We start from the raw sequence: 20992 nt of genomic DNA on the forward strand, positions 1-20992 counted from the left end.
GCTGGAGAATGCGATATTTAAGCTATCTCCAAATTTAAGTGCAGTGAGAAGTCTGGAGAAATTACTTCTGACTTTTCAGCTGTCAATCCTCCAGGATTTCACGGAGGGGATAATGCGCCCAAACAACAACTGAATTGTGACAATTGTTTTGGGTGTCTCAACAATCTTGTTTAGACAGGAAAATTAGACACCCAAAACAATTGAATTACCCAATAAACCGTATATTCTACACACTGTATTTTCGGTGCATGCTATAAACACTTCGGACCCATTTATCATTGCATATTTTTGGTTATTTCACCAAAAACACCCATTTTCAGGGTTTAGCTGAAAGTATGTAGGAGGGGCCGCTGCAGATATCTCCAATATCTGCTGCTATCACTCCATTCCAGCACGCAGCCGCATTCCCCATAGGTTTCTATGGGGGATGTGATGCCGATTAACCAATATCTGGAATAGCAGTAGTCCATTGTAGCCTATAGGACACTCAACAACCCTCTCCGAAAGTGTCTGCTGTGCATGTGCAGTCACGCTGACAGCGCATGCACAGCACCTATGGCAGCCCTCACAGCCCATCACAGGGATGGGCTCCTTTCAGAGCCCTTGTCCCTGCGGGTGCTGATTAGAACATCCAACATATTGCAATGTGATCCTGGGCGGTAAGATCGAACACGGATCACATTGAATATGCAATCTATGATAAATGGGCCTGTTATTCTCATCTGGCCACCCCCCTTATTATCATCTCACCCATGTCTCACATTTTCCTCCCCACTAGGCTACAACCACCAACACACAGCAATATGACAGAGTATCACAACTCAAGACTGATAGGAAAGCTGATCTCTGGGAGAAGATAAAGAGATTATGGAGAAGAGTAAGCAAACAATGATAACTATACTTGAAGGAGAGGTCTAACATGCACCATCATAGAAACTAAAGTCATAACTATCTTTCTACACATTAATCTGTTAATATTTAAAGTAGAGAAATAAAAAAGGCAGAGGAACCGCCACATCCATCTTTCACAAAGTGACAGTATATAGCCTCAGAGGGACTACGAAAAATGTCCTTTAGTAAAGTTGCTGGCTGGAGGTCTGGTGTGCATAAGGATCACTCCCCCCCCCCCCCCCCCACTAATATGCACAGATACACACACATACAGTACACCTCCACCCCTCCTTACATGCACAGATACACAGCGCACTTATCCAAACATATTTTCCGCTTCTTATTTAAGAATGCCACTAAAGAGGGTACACACGCTGCGATGTGTGATAGCCTGATCCTAACTAGACCGCAAGGCTCAATGAGAGCCTTGCAATCTAGCCAGATCTTGACTGCGTGTAGTCAAGATCCGAGCCAGCAATAGAGACGCACGGGGCCGCGCATCGGTATGGGATATACACACGGAGTGATCAGTGATTAATTTCTAAGCGATCTAGACAGATCGCTTAGTAAATAGGCTAATATCGCTATGTCTGTACCCCCTTAACAATTCTAGAATATGCAGAAACTTGAGTTTTAGGGTTAACGGTCTAATACTGAAGGACACAAGGAATAATTCCTATAACTGCTATGACCAAGCCAGCTCATAGAAAAAGCTGGAGAGCTGCCAGTACCCAGAATCTGTGCTAGACTGAAGAGGAAGTAGTTTTGCTGAGCAATTTTTTTTGTTTTAGGGCCTAGAACAGACGTCACTTTAACCCCTTTCAGCCCAAGCATCCTGCCATCCCCCACACAGCAATTCTATTTAGTCATCTGGCACTGAAAAGGTTGTATTATGTCTTTTCAACTAAAAAAGGGAAAAATATGACTGATTATAAAAAGATTTTTACATACAAAACATCTGGGAGACAGACAGTCTGCTAGATCCATCTGCAAAATACAGGCCAACAAAGAGGGCAGGGGGAGTTTGGGAGGAGAGCTGTATTCTGGGCTTAACGCTATGTACATGTCCATAGGGGTGTAGTATGAGTAGCCGGCGACCGGGATCCCGGCAGCCAGCATACAGTCGCCGACATGCCGGCAGTGGGGCGAGCGCAAAGGAGCCCCTTGCAGGCACGGTGGCGCGCTACGCTATTTATTCTCCCTCCAGGGGGGTCGTGAACCCCCAAGAGGGAGAACAGTTGTTGGTATGCCGGGATTCCGACGCCGGTATACTGAGTGCCGGGATCCCAACAGGCGGCACACTGAATACCACCCGTCCATATATATTGGAAATGTGTGACTATTACAGATATATGGATTTGTAATCTGGGTACACACTATACGATGCAACAAACACTGCGTTGGCCACTACCAGAACACACGATATAGAGAGTATACACAATGCAATCGTCCGAATGATGGCACAATACAGTATATTGTGTTGGGAGGGTTGTACACAACTGTATCTCCTGTAAATTACGTGCGGTCATGCATACACACAGTCACAATGTGCACCACACTGTAGTTCGCATCATCCCATCTGCCGTGCAGCACATGGGGCGATGAGACGAATGACAGGTGAAAAGCAACTGGGTGTACACAGTATTAGATGGCCGTTCCGATCTGCCTCAGGATGATAGCTATTATAGTGTGTACCCAGCTTTACACTGCATTTTTATCAGCAGACTGTATTGCAATGAGAGAGAGGTGCCAGACAGGAGATATGTGACTGGCATAATGCTGGCAAACAGCACCTAGTGGCAGCTGCGTTCAGTGGTCCAATGTTAGCGTCTAGCAATGTAGATAGAAGGGCTACCAACAGGTAGGAAGGCAGATGGTGGTTTCCAGTTTAGTAACCATTGCTGTGGAAAGAGACAGAGTTTGACTACATAGGAAAGGATGTAACTTTATTCTAGAGTTACATGTGGAGGGCCTAAGATTAATGACATCCTATTTGGAGAAATGACTTGGTCAGAAATAGAAGATAAATTGTCAGTCACTCCTGAATAGGGCCCTATCAGACCTGAAAGTTGGCCTCTTTGGTCTAACACAATGATGGCTAACCTTGACACTCTAGCTGTTGTTGAACTACATATCCCTGCATGCCCTGCTACAGTTTTGTTATTTGGCCATGCTAAAACTGATGCAGGGCATGCTGGGATGTGTAGTTCAACAACAGCTGGAGTGTCAAGGTTAGCCATCACTGGTCTAACAAGTCTGAATAATAAACTGTATATTTACACTACATTTAAGCCACTCATGCACGGCAGAAATTGCTAATCGGCCTAACTGGATTATTGGCATTTTCTATAACATGAGGAAAATATGTCTTGGCCTGGCTTTGTTTGTCCACTAAGATGCACCTTCATAGACACACATTGGGTAGGCTACAAGAGTAAAGCTAAACCATACATTAGCAACTTGTGTGTAGACAGCAGATGATTTAGGACAGTGGCTGCATAGAAAAGGTGGATAAGCTGGACCCCGTGGCTGGTACAAGCTGGGGAAGTCTCAGAAACATGAGTGGTGGGTGCTGGGGTTTACAGCTGGTCTCTTGCAGTATGGTGAGACTGAATAGATTAGAGCAAGGCACAAAGCATGCAGTATTTATCCTTATACATGAAATAAAATCTATGTAAGTGCTCTCGTCTCCTGTCACTATTGTGTATTTCCATACATAAAAACATCGACTCAGAAAACCAGAAAGAGAAGCTCACATTTCTCATACTTGACGTACTGTTCAGCTAATATACTGCTGAGGGGGCGCTCACAGTGGTGTTAGGAACATATTTCTACACAATTATTACATTTAGTGTTCAGCTGTCTAAAGTTAAGTGACAGACTTCTAAAATGTCAAAATGCATACTGACGTCCATAAGTGTCCAGATAAAGTACTAAGTTCGGAAGAGGAAGCAAAACTACCAACACATGTTGAAACTTACGAGACCTGGCTCTATACTAAATGGCCCCACAGCGATTATACAACTCATTCACTACTGACTGTTACACAAGACTTGTTGGCTTAACCCAGTTACTGCTGGTACCACACTTCAATGAAGTCAAGCCAGATTAACTCATTCACTGCTTGCACCACTTCAATAAGACAAGACTTCCTAGCTTATCCTATTCACAGCCGATTACAAAATCAGTTACAAATGTCATAGCAGTTTAATCTGGACGTGCATACCATGGCCACAATTTGAGCAAATAAAAAAATAAAAAACTTTTGCACAAATGAGAGATCTTAATATATGTGCAAAATTGTATTCTTTCCTAATCCATATGTGGACCAATAGAACAGCATTGAGGAGATGGACAATAACTAGCTATAAAAACGACATCAGGTAAAAGTCCTGTCAAGATACCCATAAAAGCAATCAAACTATTTTTTTATAGAAATGGGGGGAGGGGGAGTCGGAAAAAAATTATATGGGTCGATTCAATTCGGCAATTTATGAATAGCGCCGGGAATCAGCTCCCGACGCTATTCAATTCAGCTGCTAGTTACCCGCAATTGTCGGGAATTCTTCTCTCATCCCCGGCGATGAGAGAAGAAACCCGACAAAAGTGCTGCCTCGCGGCCGGCGCGAGGCTGATTCTGTCGGGAATCAGCCTCGCGCCGGGGAGTTAAGTAGGAGAATGCCCGTTCTCCCGACAATTCAACCTGTTTAGTCAGCGAGAACGGGCCATCGCCGACTTAACTGGAGCTGAATTGAATAGCGTCGGGAGCTAATTCCCGGCGCTATTCATAAATTGCAGAATTGAATCGACCCCATATTGTTACAAAAATCATGTTTCATCAAATATGATCGATCTTCAAAATATTCATGATTAACATATCATGCCAGATTAACTCATTCACTACCAATGTCAGGTCAAAGTAGTTACTTTTACACATTTTAAACACCCAGACATCACCCCACATCCAGTACATAAGGAATGTTGGCCACTTGTTTTCAGTTCCTGTTAACCCACTTCCTTCCAGAGAACACAAGCCACTCCCTCCAAGAGCTAGAGCAACAGAAACTGGGATTATTACAGCACAAGAGCGTGACTCTGGAATCCACAACAAAGGCTTGTTTTCACAGCTGAATAGTTCCGTCTACATACCTCAAGGAGTAGAGATTCCAGCCCTGGGAGCTCACATACAATACACACCACAAGTATCTCTAGACAGCATTAGCTCCTGTGACTAACCCCATTCCCAGAGATCCAGAAACCAGTGAGAGGTTGCAAGACCAGTGAATTTCTAACTCTACAACCACAATCTAACAGTCACATTCATGATTAATCAGCCAAAGGCTAATGATCAAAAAATGCTTTGCAGTTGGAAGTGGTTTCCCTGTTCATGTTTCTTTGTAAATGAGACTGACAGATGGTGTACTCACTCCATTACTACAACACTACCTTTCCCAATTGTTTACAGATTGCCTGAAGTATTCCATTTCTGGCATCTGCAGACATCTTTCACAACAGCTAACAGCAAGTTATAATTTATCACACAAAGTAAAAACTACAGGTAAAGTACTGTACTTACTCAATGGAGAAAGACATTGAGGGACGAGCCAATACTGTGCTTATTAAGAAACTATGAACCAGTGAGGTCATCGAGGCAGGACACTCAAAACAGTTTCAAATACAACTATTTTTTAAGCACTTGTTGCATTCTACAGAATATTGGTTTATTTAATAACCTTAACATATACACACACATTATAATATAGATATTTTACACAGTACTTTACAAAGAATATTTAACCATGTTCAGCAGTGTCTGTCCTGATAGAGCTTACAATCTTTAGTTTCTACCACACAAACCTCCACAAGTTAATTTTGCCAATTCAATTCACTACCAATGTTTTCGCAATGTAAGAGGAAACAATTGCAATTATCACTTAACTATGATTCTCTGAAAACTTAGTGTTCAATACAATTAGCAGTCACTATTTGTCTATACGTCACACTTACGGTATCATTAGACTTGGGGATTTTTGTTTGTCACCCCATAGGGCTTCGTACAAAATCCACAAATCCGGGGCAAGATTGGGATGCAAGGCGGAACGAGTTACGCTGACGTTTCTACGCCATTGCAATGGCAACTTGCTCCTATTTGAAGTCAATCTATAGATCACTTAAACAAATCACTGCCAGTACATTAATCAGAGCTAAACTTTGCTTTTATACATCATAGGGGTCAATTCAATTCGGCAACTTATGAATAGCGCCGGGAATTAGCTCCCGACGCTATTCAATTCAGCTCCAGTTAAGTCGGCGATGTCCCGTTCTCGCCGACTAAACAGGTTGAATTGTCGGGAGAACGGGCATTCTCCGACTTAACTCCCCGGCGCGAGGCTGATTCCCGACAGAATCAGCCTCGCGTCGGCCGCGAGGAAGCACTTTTGTCGGGTTTCTTCTCTCATCCCCCGGGGATGAGAGAAGAATTCCCGACAATTGCGGGTAACTAGCAGCTGAATTGAATAGCGTTGGGAGCTAATTCCCGGCACTATTCATAAGTTGACGAATTGAATTGACCCCATAGACTGATTCCAGTCTATATAGTCTGAGAAACTATTTTAAGTGACCTTAGAAACTAGTCCGCTAAGGGCCCAATATCAACTGCGGCCATACACTAATAATTACATGCCTGCCATGCCAACAGCAAGCAACTTTCAGTAGAAACCAAATACCCTTATACAACTGCAAAAAAATACATGAAGCTATGAGATCTACACAATACACTTTTTCAGTGCAAGTATTGTTTCATGTAGGTGCCCTAAGGACACAAAAACTGTAGACAAAAGCAATCACAGGCTTAGAAGTACTCAGGCGGCTGTCGTCAGTAAATTTTAAAGCGACTAATTGGTCGATTCAATCAAACCAATCATTTAACTGAACTTGTACCATATACTTAAAATTATTTGTAAGAATTGTTGTTTATGGACAAACCAATCTGACTGATAAATTGTCAGTTTTTACAATGACCACAGAACCCAGCATTAATTTTCGTATAATCTGCCGGAAACCCCAGGACATAGTTAACATTGGAAACACCAGTTTTGCTAATTTGCTACAAAAAATAAAAAAAACTCCTAAAACAATGGTTCCTAAACTTTTTTGCATTACGACGCCCTAGAGCAGGCATTCCCAACCGCGGTCCTCAAGGCACACCAACAGTGCAGGTTTTGGTGATATCCAGGCTGCAGCACAGATGGTTAAATCAAAATAACTGAGCTACTAATTAAAGTCACCTGTGTTGAAGCCTGGATATCACTAAAACCAGGACCGTTATACCCCTTTTCCACTACTGTAGCACGGGTCGCAGCCGTGTCGCCTGACACAGCGGCGACCCGTGCTACAGCCCCCTAAAGACAGCGCTCACCAACCCGGCAATTGCCGGGTTGGTGACGTGGCTAGTGACGCGGCAGGGGCGGCGCTGGGAGATCACATGATCTCCCAGCGCCGCCCTCCCATACACTGTGAAAGGGAGCCGTGTTGAACACGTGTTCAACCCGGCTAGCTACCAGGGTAGGATTCCCGGATCACTTGATTCGGGAAGTTGCCGGGGTACCCTTTTCCACTAGGGAAAAACACAGGTAAATGCGCGCCACCGCGCATTTACTCGTGTTTCTAAGAGCTAGTGGAAAAGGGGTATAAGTGTGCCTTCAGGACCGTGGTTGTGAATGCCTGCCCTAGAGTATCAAAAATATAAATTCACGGCACCCATAGGCCAAAAGTTTTCTTATTTAGAAATCTAGAAAAAAATATTATATTAAGTAAATAATGTTTATTTGTCATCCTTAGGTTCAATCGTGTGGTGAGGGACAAGATTTGCTTCCGTTTGTCCACATATTTTATGATTGACAGCCACTAGCACTGGTTTTGCCTACTACATGGACAATATTACATTTGAATTGGTCCTGGACCTGCAATCCGAGGAACCCCAGCGCACAGTTTGAGAACCATTGTCCTAAACACTTCTGGCCCCAATCATTTTGGATCAAGGATACTCAACCTGTACAGTTAATTTGTGGTATAAGGAATTATACACCGTATTTTTAATAACCAGATAAGGTTATTAAAAATACCTTAAACCTACTAAGAGCTGTATGCAACCTTATAAAACAGTGTAATACTTGTTCATATAATGTATATCACCAAACCGAACGTCAACCGAAGTTTTGGTGAAACATACTTTACACAAAGCAGTTCAGTGCTACTGTGAACAGACATGGCTGTTGGATATCCAATATATCCAATAAATCGAAAGGCCTAAAACTTCCTGCTGGAAAGGCAACAATTGGCAGTGTGAATCGCCAAGCAATAGAGACTAAAGCCGCATATACACAGTGCGATATGGACTTTATAGTACATATCGCACCATGTGTATACAGCTTACAATGCACGTTCCCACGGGGTCGGTATCGCAAGAAAAAAAATAGACTACGCCGGCAGGTCAAGTTTGACTAGAAAGTGTACAATCTAGACTACAGTATAGTCAAAACCATATTTTGTCAAAATCGCACCATGTGTATAGTCAATATCAGTGGTTCTGGGCTGCAAGGAGTTCATGGGAAATCGCAAAGTCAAAATTGGCCTTCAGGCAGAATCACACGGAGTGTAGGCCCCTTTAGTCACAGTTGCGTAATACGTACCAATATTCAGTTAGCCATTATCGGTTATATTATACAGTTACATATTTACTGGTCTTTCGGCAGTTTCATGTGTTCAACCTAGTTAAATAAACCAACTTATGTACAGTATTTAATAACTGTACCAGAGGCAAAAGCAACCACACATCATGTGGGATCCAGGAAATTCTAAACGCAAAATATTCCAGTTTAATTGGATAACAAGTGGTAGTATTTATAAATTGCAAATAAGCTACTTATTTTGTGAGCCACCTAAATACAATATCTTAAAATTTATATTTTACCGATATTGTTTTAAGTAGAATCGCAAGACATTTTGGAATAAATACACTAAAACATGCATACAGTAAAAGGAGATATTATACCATGATGAGCCATGTATCTACAACGTTAGTTCTCAAATGGTGGCACGTAGCCACAGCATCTCATTACAGGGATATGGTGGTATCCGAGGTGGGTCACTCACTGCTAAGCAGCAAACATTTGGGGAGATGTATCAAGCAGTGTAAAGAGTGGAGAAGATGACAAGTTGTCCATAGCAACCAATCAAGTTCTGCCCATCATTTTATAGAATATACTATAGATTGACAGGAGATTGAGTCACTGTTGCTTTTAGGCACCCAAGCAAATAACATTTAAAACATGTCCTATGGCACCACAGCATTATGAAAACAAAAAAATTAAAACCCAGATTTTTTATTTTAAGTTTCAAAAACAATAATCAAACACCACATTCAGAGGGAATTCAATTCAGCGAGATGGCCACAAAGCGCCTACTAAACATTCTAACGAAAGGCACTTTGCAACAAGTAACTGCTGTCTTTCCCTAGTTCTCCATAGAGTTGCACAGGAAAATGGGTGATGCTTGGCTAAACTATTAAGCGACTTCTTGTAGTCAAGCACGGCGCGGAAATGTATTTGCCCTTAAAATAAGAAGGGTGAACCTCTCGTGAATTAGGGGTGAGGGATAGTAGATTGTTTCCAAAAAGAGCAAAGGGAGATTGAGTAACCTAGTGACTGGTGTATTTTGTGGATCCCTATAATTACTGAGATTCCTGATGGAAGGATACAGGGTGCAGACTTACAACAGTGGGTGCTTCCTTAATCAACAGAGTAGATAACGCTAACGAATGGGGGACAGGAGTATGGGGTGGCCTTGAACATATATATATTACACACACATATATATGTATGTAACATATATATATTACACACACATATATATGTATGTATGTATATACATACATACATACACACACATACATACACAGATACAAAAGACACATATATACACACACATGACAGAAGTACATTATTAGCAGACACCACCCACTAGCTGCACACCCCTCCCCACCCCCAAACACTGCCCAGATTGGGGTGCAGATTGCGACGGCCTATTAACCCTTAAGGTGCGGAGAGGCCCAGCCGCTCCTGATTTCAGGCCTATCGCCCATGGCGATTCCTGGCCACCAGTCACTCGAGGCCTGGAGACGCCGAATTCGGCCGCTAGCTCTCGGTCGCGACCCGCTATAGTAAAATAGGTTTTTTTACCGGTTAGACGGAGCTTTACGGGTCCATTCCTCCGGGATCCCTGGTTAGACATGGCCCCGGCCCCCTGAAGTAGTCCGGAGGGCGTGGTAGGCCCGGGCCGGAGCCGCGGCGTGGAGTGTTGGGTGAGGCCGGGCACGGTGCGCTCTATGCGGGGAGGGGAGTCAAGCGGACAGCGAAGGCCCGGATGTACAGAGTAGAGCCATGAGAAGGAGGAGAGGGGAGACTGGCACTTAGGGAGAACGGCTGTGAGGGAGGAGACACACAGTCAGTGGGAGGAGGCCGGGGGTGGAGACAGAGCACGGCCGTGAGGGGGCTGAGTCTGAGGAGGGGGGAGCTGCTGCAGCTCGCCTCGGCCTCGGCGTCTCGGAGACTCCCAGACAGACCTATGGCTGCACCGACACCGGGGAGCAGCATTGAGTACTGTGGGAGGAGACTGGGACGCACAGCCAGGCGCCGGGGCACAGGAGAGGAAAGACAGGGTCATGCAGGGTACATGGCAAGAGCAGACTGGAGCATAAGGAGAGAAGAGGCTGGGGCATTCAGGGCATAAGGAAAGAGGAGGCTGGGGTATAAAGGGCACAAGGAAAGCAGAGACTGGGGCGTATAAAGGGCACAAGGAAAGAGGAGACTGGGGCGTATAGGGCATATGGAGGGGATATGGGTGTCCCTCTCTTAAGGAGACAGTTTACAGGTATATGATAAAAAAATAAAAAGAGAATTCTCCCAGCACACTGCAATCGGCCGAAGTAATTCTTCTGGGGCTCCCACCAATATGATTGACCCCTCATTGGCAGTGTCTCCCAGCATAGTAAATCAGGGATCCGGTCTGAAGATCGACAGTATCTAGGTCGACAGTCACTAGGTCGACATGGATGGAAGGTCGACAGGGTTTCTTTGTCGACATGTGCTAGGTCGGCAGGTCTAAAGGTCGACATGAGTTTTTCACATTTTTTTTTCGAATTTTTTCATACTTAACGATCCACGTGGACTACGATTGGAACGGTAATCTGTGCCGAGCGAAGCGGTAGCGGAGCGAAGGCACCATGCCCGAAGCATGGCGAGCGAAGCGGTGCACTAATTTGGGATCCTGGTCACTCTACGAAGAAAACGACACAAAAAAAAAAAATCCTCATGTCGACCTAGCACAGGTCGACCTAGAACCCCTGTCGACCTTCCATCCATGTCGACCTAGTGACTGTCGACCTATAGTGGTCGACCTAAACATTGTCGACCTAGATACTGTCGATTTGATGAACCACACCCAGTAAATCATGCTCACATCGCTGCAAGGAGTGTGAAGAACCAGTTTCCAGTAGAAGACCTGTTATAATCATCGGGGCCGGCAACGGGGGGTTCAAAGGGGACACCTGTACTGGGCCGCAAGGATCAGAGGGGCCCCAAGTATACGCCGCTTAGTGCCTAGCAGGGATGCAAGCCGTCTTTGTCCAAATAGGGCAGCGAGTTGTAGGCGGTGTGGCCGCAGCCTCAGAGTGACAGGAGCCTCTCACACACAGTGTCTGTGTGGCGCAAGTGTGCACCCGCTCGTCCGGGTTCAGCTCTGTTGCAGGCAGTTATGGAACTTGGCAACAGCTCCGCTGGCCACGATTGTTGTGCCCTGCGCCGGCTTTTTCTAGTTGGGTGTGAGGGCCACATGGTTACTGCTGTGCGGTGTTCGGGTCTGGATACTGGAAAGTGCAGCACAGGTGAGTCTCTCCCCGGGGTAAGCGTGGATTGGTGAGGGGATACAGGGCTTTGGGATGGGGTGGGGGAGCTGGGAATGCCGCATGGGTTAATTGGGGAGAGACAGACTGTGGGGTGCGTGGGAGGAAGGAGAGAGGGAGACACAGACTATAGTGTGTGTGGGGGAGGAAGGAACGATATACATATTTATATAGGTGTATGTATAAAATATATACATATATTAACATTTTCTTATGTAGTTCTGCAAATTGAGTTGTGCTTTCAAAAAAATTTTTTATATATATATAGACTATGCACTGGTAAGGTGTCCGGCACTCAATTTAAATGAACAACAAAGACAGTACAATATATATATATATATATATATATATATATATATATATTGAGGGGGCCCCAGAGATGTCATTGTACGGGGCCCCAAGATTTCTATTGCTAGCCCTGATAAACATTGCAACACTGCCAGGAGCTGGCCAATGTTTGGGGCAGTGTCGGGCCCTGGGTGATCGTCCTCCCAGTAATCCTTCCAATGACTTGCAAAAGAGACTTGCATCCTACATGATAGTAAAAGTTCAGAGATTTGTGTTAAGGGCGGCCCATACACACTGGGGGATTTTGAGCTCAAAGTAGCTCACTGTTGGCATGTTGAGCGATTGTGAGCTCAAACTCGGCCAGTATGTATGGGCTAGCGGTGAGCGCTGATACACGCTCCCGCATCATCGCTAGCCGCTGCCGTCCGTCGGGCTGTTTGTACAGCCGAGTGAAGCACTTTCCACAGTCTACTACTGTGGAAAGTGCTTCACCACCACCCCACCCCCGTGAACATCGCTGTCACAGGGAAAATAGCTCAGTGTGTATGCACTGAGCTATTTTCCTGCCAGCGATGTTCACGATCATCGCTGAGCAAAAACGCCCAGTGTGTATGCACCTTTAGATGCATTTAAAAACATTGTATGCCAGCATGGCAAGGCTTATACGTGATAATTGCACCACTTCGGGTCATACATTTCTCTATCGTCCTAGTGGATGCTGGGGTTCCTGAAAGGACCATGGGGAATAGCGGCTCCGCAGGAGACAGGGCACAAAAAGTAAAGCTTTAGGATCAGGTGGTGTGCACTGGCTCCTCCCCCTATGACCCTCCTCCAAGCCTCAGTTAGATTTTTGTGCCCGGCCGAGAAGGGTGCAATCTAGGTGGCTCTCCTAAAGAGCTGCTTAGAAAAGTTTAGCTTAGGTTTTTTATTTTACAGTGAGTCCTGCTGGCAACAGGATCACTGCAACGAGGGACTTAGGGGAGAAGAAGTGAACTCACCTGCGTGCAGGATGGATTGGCTTCTTTGGCTACTGGACATTAGCTCCAGAGGGACGATCACAGGTACAGCCTGGATGGTCACCGGAGCCTCGCCGCCGGCCCCCTTGCAGATGCTGAAACAAGAAGAAGGTCCAGAATCGGCGGCATGAAGACTCCTCAGTCTTCTTAAGGTAGCGCACAGCACTGCAGCTGTGCGCCATTTCCTCTCAGCACACTTCACACGGCAGTCACTGAGGGTGCAGGGCGCTGGAAGGGGGGCGCCCTGGGAGGCAAATGAAAACCTTTTTTGGCTAAAAATACCTCACATATAGCCTCCGGGGGCTATATGGAGATATTTAACCCCTGCCAGAATCCGTTAAGAGCGGGAGACGAGGCCGCCGAAAAAGGGGCGGGGCCTATCTCCTCAGCACACAGCGCCATTTTCCCTCACAGAAAGGCTGGAGGGAAGGCTCCCAGACTCTCCCCTGCACTGCACTACAGAAACAGGGTTAAAACAGAGAGGGGGGGCACTAATTTGGCGTTAGAAATATATAAAAAAGATGCTATAAGGGAAAACACTTATATAAGGTTGTCCCTATATAATTATAGCGTTTTTGGTGTGTGCTGGCAAACTCTCCCTCTGTCTCTCCAAAGGGCTAGTAGGTCCTGTCCTCTATCAGAGCATTCCCTGTGTGTGTGCTGTGTGTCGGTACGTGTGTGTCGACATGTATGAGGACGATGTTGGTGAGGAGGCGGAGCAATTGCCTGTAATGGTGATGTCACTCTCTAGGGAGTCGACACCGGAATGGATGGCTTATTTAGGGAATTACGTGATAATGTCAACACGCGGCAAGGTTGGTTGACGACATGAGACGGCCGACAAACAATTAGTACCGGTCCAGACGTCTCAAAAACACCGTCAGGGGTTTTAAAACGCCCGTTTACTTTAGTCGGTCGACACAGACACAGACAGGGACACTGAATCCAGTGTCGACGGTGAATAAACAAACGTATTCCTTATTAGGGCCACACGTTAAGGGCAATGAAGGAGGTGTTACATATTTCTGATACTACAAGTACCACAAAAGAGGGTATTATGTGGGATGTGAAAAAACTACCGTAGTTTTTCCTGAATCAGATAAATTAAATGAAGTGTGTGATGATGCGTGGGTTCCCCCCGATAGAAAATATGGGCGGTATACCCTTTCCCGCCAGAAGTTAGGGCGCGTTGGGAAACACCCCTTAGGGTGGATAAGGCGCTCACACGCTTATCAGAACAAGTGGCGGTACCGTCTATAGATAGGGCCGTCCTCAAGGAGCCAGCTGACAGGAGGCTGGAAAATATCATAAAAAGTATATACACACATACTGGTGTTATACTGCGACCAGCGATCGCCTCAGCCTGGATGTGCAGAGCTGGGGTGGCTTGGTCGGATTCCCTGACTAAAAATATTGATACCCTTGACAGGGACAGTATTTTATTGACTATAGAGCATTTAAAGGATGCATTTCTATATATGCGAGATGCACAGAGGGATATTTGCACTCTGGCATCAAGAGTAAGTGCGATGTCCATATCTGCCAGAAGATGTTTATGGACACGACAGTGGTCAGGTGATGCAGATTCCAAACGGCACAAAGGTGTATTGCCGTATAAAGGAAGAGGAGTTATTTGGGGTCGGTCCATCGGACCTGGTGGCCACGGCAACTGCTGGAAAATCCACCGTTTTTTACCCTAAGTCACATCTCTGCAGAAAAAGACACCGTCTTTTCAGCTTCAGTCCTTTCGTCCCTATAAGAGTCATATCTGCCCAGGGATAGAGGAAAGGGAAGAAGACTGCAGCAGGCAGCCCATTCCCAGGAACAGAAGCGTTCCACCGCTTCTGACAAGCTCTCAGCATGACGCTGAGACCGTACAGGACCCCTGGATCCTACAAGTAGTATCCCAGGGGTACAGATTGGAATGTCGAGACGTTTCCCCTGCGCAGGCTCCTGAAGTCTGCTTTACCAAGGTCTCCCTCCGACAAGGAGGCAGTATGGGAAACAATTCACGAGCTGTATTCCCAGCAGGTGATAATTAAATTACCCCTCCTACAACAAGAAAAGGGGTATTATTCCACACTATATTGTGGTACTGAAGCCAGAAGGCTAGGTGAGACCTATTCTAAATCTAAAAAAATTTGAACACTTACAAAGGTTCAAATCAAGATGGAGTCACTCAGAGCAGTGATAACGAACCGGGAAGAAGGGGACTATATGGTGTCCCGAGACATCAGGGATGCTTACCTCCATGTCCCAAATTTGCCCTTATCACTAAGGGTACCTCAGGTTCGTGGTACAGAACTGTCACTATCAGTTTCAGACGCTGCCGTTTGGATTGTCCACGGCACCCCGGGTCTTTACCAAGGTAATGGCCGAAATGATGGTTCTTCTTCGAAGAAAAGGCGTCTTAATTATCCCTTACTTGGACGATCTCCTGATAAGGGCAAAGTCCAGGGAACAGTTGGAGGTCGGAGTAGCATGATCCCGACAACAAGTCTCCTGTGCTTAGGGATGATTCTGGACACAGTCCAGAAAAAGGTGTTTCTCCCGGAAGAGAAAGCCAGGGAGTTATCCGAGCTAGTCAGGAACCTCCTAAAATCAGTGCATCATTGCACAAGGGCCATGGTAAAAAAAATGGTGACTTCCTTCGAAGCAATTCCAGTCGGCAGATTTCATGCAAGAACTTTTCAGTGGGATCTGCTGGACAAATGGTCCGGATCGCATCTTCAGATGCATCAGCGGATAACCCTATATCCAAGGACAAGGGTGTCTCTCCTGTGGTGGTTACAGAGTGCTCATCTTCTAGAGGGCCGCAGATTCGGCATTCAGTTTTGGATGTTGGTGACCACGGAGGCCAGCCCGAGAGGCTGGGGAGCAGTCACACAAGGAAAAAATTTCCAGGGAGAGTGATCAAGTCTGGAGACTTTTCTCCACATAAATATAGCTAAGGGTAAATTTATAATGCTCTAAGCTTAGCAAGACCTCTGCTTCAAGGTCAGCCGGTATTGATCCAGTGGGATAAAACATCACGGCAGTCGCCCACGTAAATAGACAGGGCGGCACAAGAAGCAGGAGGGCAGTGGCAAAAACTGCAAGGACTTTTCGCTGGGCGGAAAATCATGTGATAGCACTGTCAGCAGTGTTTCATTCCGGGAATGGAAACTGGGAAGCAGACTTCCTCAGTAGGCACGACCTCCACCCGGCAGAGTGGGAACTTCATGAGGAAGTTTTCCACATGATTGTAAACCGTTGGGAATTACCAAAGGTGGACATGATGGCGTCCCGTCTGAACAAAAAACGGGACAGGTATTGCGCCAGGTTAAGAGACCCTCAGGCAATAGCTGTGGACGTTCTGGTAACACCGTGGGTGTACCAGTCGGTGTATGTGTTCCATCCTCTGCTTTTCATACCTAAGGTACTGAGAATTATAAGACGTAGAGGAGTAAGAACTATACTCCTGGCTCCGGATTGGCCAAGAAGGACTTGGTACCCGGAACTTCAAGAGATGCTCACAGAGGACTTATGGCCTCTGCCGCTAAGAAGGGACTTGTTTCAGCAAGTACCATGTCTGTTCCAAGACTTACCGCAGCTGCGTTTGACGGCATGGCGGTGGAACGCCGGATCCTAAGGGAAAAGGCATTCAGGAAGAGGTCATTCCTACCCTGGTCAAAGCCAGAAAGGAGGTGACCGCACAACATTATCACCACATGTGGCGAAAATATGTTGCGTGGTGTGAGGCCAGGAAGGCCCCACGAAGAAATTTCAACTCGGTCGATTCCTGCATTTCCTGCAAACAGGAGTGTCTATGGGCCTCAAATTGGGGTCCATTAAGGTTCAAATTTCGGCCCTGTCGATTTTTCTTCCAGAAAGAATTGGCTTCAGTTCCTGAAGTCCAGAAGTTTGTCAAGGGAGTATTGCATATACAACCCCCTTTTTGTGCCTCCAGTGGCACTGTGGGATCTCAACGTAGTTCTGGGATTCCTCAAAACACATTGGTTTAAAACCAGTCAAATCTGTGGATTTGAAGCATCTCACATGAAAAGTGAACATGCTCTTGGACCTGGCCTGGACCAGGCGAGTGTCAAATTGGTGTTTTTTTTCTCAAAAAAGCCCATATCTGTTTGTCCATTCGGACAGGGCAGAGCTGCGGACTCGTCCCCAGTTCTCTCCCTAAGGTGGTGTCAGTGTTTCATCCTGAACCAGCTTATTGTGGTGTCTTGCGCCTACTAGGGACTTGGAGGACTCCAAGTTGCTAGATGTTGTCAGGGCCCTGAAAATATAGGTTCCAGGACGGCTGGAGTCAGGAAAACTGACTTGCTGTTATCCTGTATGCACCCAACAAACTGGGTGCTCTTGCTTCTAAGCAGACTTTTGCTAGTTGGATGTGTAATACAATTCAGCTTGCACATTCTGTGGCAGGCCTGCCACAGCCAAAATATGTAAATGCCCATTCCACAAGGAAGGTGGGCTCATCTTGGGCGGCTGCCCGAGGGGTCTCGGCTTTACAACTTTGCCGAGCGGCTATTTAGTCAGGGGCAAACACGTTTGTAAAATCCTACAAATTTGATAACCTGGCTAAGGAGGACCTGGAGTTCTCTCATTCGGTGCTGCAGAGTCATCCGCACTCTCCCGCCCGTTTGGGAGCTTTGGTATAATCCCCATGGTCCTTTCAGGAACCCCAGCATCCACTAGGACGATAGAGAAAATAAGAATTTACTTACCGATAATTCTATTTCTCGGAGTCCGTAGTGGATGCTGGGCGCCCATCCCAAGTGCGGATTATCTGCAATACTTGTACATAGTTACAAAAATCGGGTTATTATTGTTGTGAGCCATCTTTCAGAGGCTCCGCTGTTATCATACTGTTAACTGGGTTCAGATCACAGGTTGTACAGTGTGATTGGTGTGGCTGGTATGAGTCTTACCCGGGATTCATAAATCCTTCCTTATTGTGTACGCTCGTCCGGGCACAGTATCCTAACTGAGGCTTGGAGGAGGGTCATAGGGGGAGGAGCCAGTGCACACCACCTAATCCTAAAGCTTTACTTTTTGTGCCCTGTCTCCTGCGGAGCCGCTATTCCCCATGGTCCTTTCAGGAACCCCAGCATCCACTACGGACTCCGAGAAATAGAATTATCGGTAAGTAAATTCTTATTTTATTTATTTCTGAATTAAGATCCAGGTATACTCCAATATGGCAATACAAGGATCAGCATAGCCTCCATACTTGCCTCTCAGAACAGTGATTCTAGAGTGTCTGGTGGCTTACCACGTGAGTCTGAGGCATACAGGGTGCAGGAGGAGAGAAGACATGATGCAGTAGAGACGGTGGCACACAGATACCAAGGAGATTAGAATGCACAGGGGTAAAGGAGACTAAGATGGATGGTACATGGAGTGGAGGAGATGCTTTGGACATAAAGAACACAGTGGAAGAAGAGATACAATAGGAGAGTGAATCATATAGACCAGTGATTTTCAACCGCTGTGCCGCGGCACACTGGTGTGCCGCCAGCGGTTGTCAAGTGTGCCGCCGCCAGAGATCCCTGCTGCCAGTCCCCGTCTGCTGCCGTCTTCACTATACAATGACCGCGTAAGAGCTGCCTGCGCTGCCCGATAGTGATACTGATTTACAGCATCACTATCGGGCAGCACAGGCAGCTCTTCTGCGGTCACTGTATAGTGAAGACGGCAGCTCTCCTGCGGGCCCGCCCGTGACCCCTACGACGTGGCGTGACTCATAGGTCACGTACACATCACCATCCCGCCTAGGCAGCGACTAGTTTCCCTTCATGGCCCGTGCTGCTGTGTTCTGCTCCTCAATGCTCCTGACGCTAAGGGGGAAAACAAAAAAGGTTTGGGCCAGTGCTTTATGATGTGTGTGCAGTGCCATTACTATGTGTGTGGTGGCATTACTATGGGGGTCAGTGTGTGTGTGGTGGCATTACTGTGGGTGTCAGTGTGTTTGGTGGCATTACTATGGGGGTCAGTGTCTCTGGTGGCATTACTGTGGGTGTCAGTGTGTTTGGTGGCATTACTATGGGGGTCAGTGTATTTGGTGGCATTACTGTGGGTGTCAGTGTGTTTGGTGGCATTACTATGGGGGTCAGTGTCTCTGGTGGCATTACTGTGGGTGTCAGTGTGTTTGGTGGCATTACTATGGGGGTCAGTGTATTTGGTGGCATTACTGTGGGTGTCAGTGTGTTTAGTGGCATTACTATGGGGGTCAGTGTCTCTGGTGGCATTACTGTGGGTGTCAGTGTGTTTCGTGGCATTACTATGGGGGTCAGTGTATTTGGTGGCATTACTATGGGGGTCAGTATATTTGGTGGCATTACTATGGGGGTCAGTGTGTCTGGTGGCATTACTGTGGGGGTCGGTGTGTGTGGTGGTATTACTATGGGGGGCAATGTGTGCAATTACTATGGGGGACAGTGTGATGGCATTACTATGAGGGTCAATGTGTGGAATTACTGTGGCAGACAGTGTGTTCAAGTACTGTGCATTATTTTAATAACTGTTGGGGACAATGTGTGTGTGTTTTTAGCCTTGGGGACAAATATGTTTGTTTAATTTCCCTGTGTGTGTTTTATTTTTCCGTGGGGTACCGATGGTGTGCCTTGGCAATTTTTAAATCTTTTTGGTGTGCCGCGAACTGAAAAAGGTTGAAAATCACTGATATAGACAGAGTGGAAACTACGGTGTACAAGGATCAGGGGAGCCTGGAGACATTGCAGTTGCCCTGAGGTGCTTTAAGAGAGGAGGGGGCCTGTGTGCAGTATCCGATTGGGCCCTGCCTCTCTGGAGGTGCAGTAGACTCTAGCATTGTGCCAGAGTCTACTTCACATGTGCAGGTATCTGGGAACATGGTACCCGTGCTGCGTTGCCGGGGATATCGCTATTGCGCATTCTTGAATCACTGGAAGAAGGCTGCGGTGGCCATTTTCCCAGTGATATTTGCAGCCTTCGCCGATGGAGTGGTAAGTATAATTAAATGGGTGCAGGGTTTGGGCACGTATGTACTGCACACCTTGTACCCATTCTAGATGCAGTGCCATAAGTGCCCCAATTAAATTTCTGAATAACCTCACCTCCCACAATTTCATTATCTTTTGACAGCACCACCCTCTCCCTTACCCCGCAAGTGCACTGTCTTGGATTTATTCTTGACTCCTCCCTGTCCTTCAAACCACGCATTCAGTACCTTTCCTACTGTTTCCATCTCAAAATATCTCCAGGATCAGACCACTTCTCAGCCTGAATGCAACTGTCCACTTTCCTGTCATCTCCAGACTGGACTGCTGGAACCTCCTGTTAGCAAGGGGTATGGCTCATTAGATCTACAAGCAAAATGTCTGCAGTCAATAGGTCGACATGGAAAAGGTTGATGGGGTCGAAAAGTCAACAACATTTTTACGTTTTTTTGTGTCGTTTTCGCTGTTACAGCACATGGAACACCAATTAGTGTACTGCGTCCCCTCGCATGACTCGCTTTCCTCTCCATGACTCAGGCTACTATTCCCAATCATAGCTCACGTGAACGGTAAATTATGAAAATGTTGAATAAAATGCTAAAACAAAAAAAAAGTGTTGGCCATATGTGTGTCGACCATTTACATGTACACCTCTTGACAATGTAAACCTAATGCATAGTATCTACAGATACCGTTATCAAGCATCCCTGTCTCCCACTTCTGTCCACTCAAATCTGTCCTCCATGCTGCTGCCCTGCTCATTCCCCTCTCCTACAGAACCTACACTGGTGCCCCTTTCGGGACTTCTCACACTCACTTACAAACCCTTCACCTAATCCCCTCCTATTTGCATATCTGAC

General features: G+C 46.2%; 1 protein-coding gene across 5 annotated transcripts in view; it reads right to left on the reverse strand.

The window, feature by feature from the left end:
* The window catches only part of SMURF2 (SMAD specific E3 ubiquitin protein ligase 2), a 270295-nt gene extending 259778 nt beyond the window's left edge, over nt 1-10517 (reverse strand). For all 5 annotated transcript variants that reach the window (XM_063960812.1, XM_063960810.1, XM_063960809.1 and 2 more), the window contains exon 1: nt 10131-10517. In XM_063960812.1, coding sequence (XP_063816882.1) covers nt 10131-10182 — 52 coding nt within the window. In that variant the 5' untranslated portion in view covers nt 10183-10517. The remainder of the gene's footprint in view (nt 1-10130) is intronic.
* Between the last annotated feature and the right edge of the window lie 10475 nt (nt 10518-20992).

Source organism: Pseudophryne corroboree, chromosome 3 (genome assembly GCF_028390025.1).
Source record: "Pseudophryne corroboree isolate aPseCor3 chromosome 3, aPseCor3.hap2, whole genome shotgun sequence".
NCBI lineage: Eukaryota > Metazoa > Chordata > Amphibia > Anura > Myobatrachidae > Pseudophryne > Pseudophryne corroboree.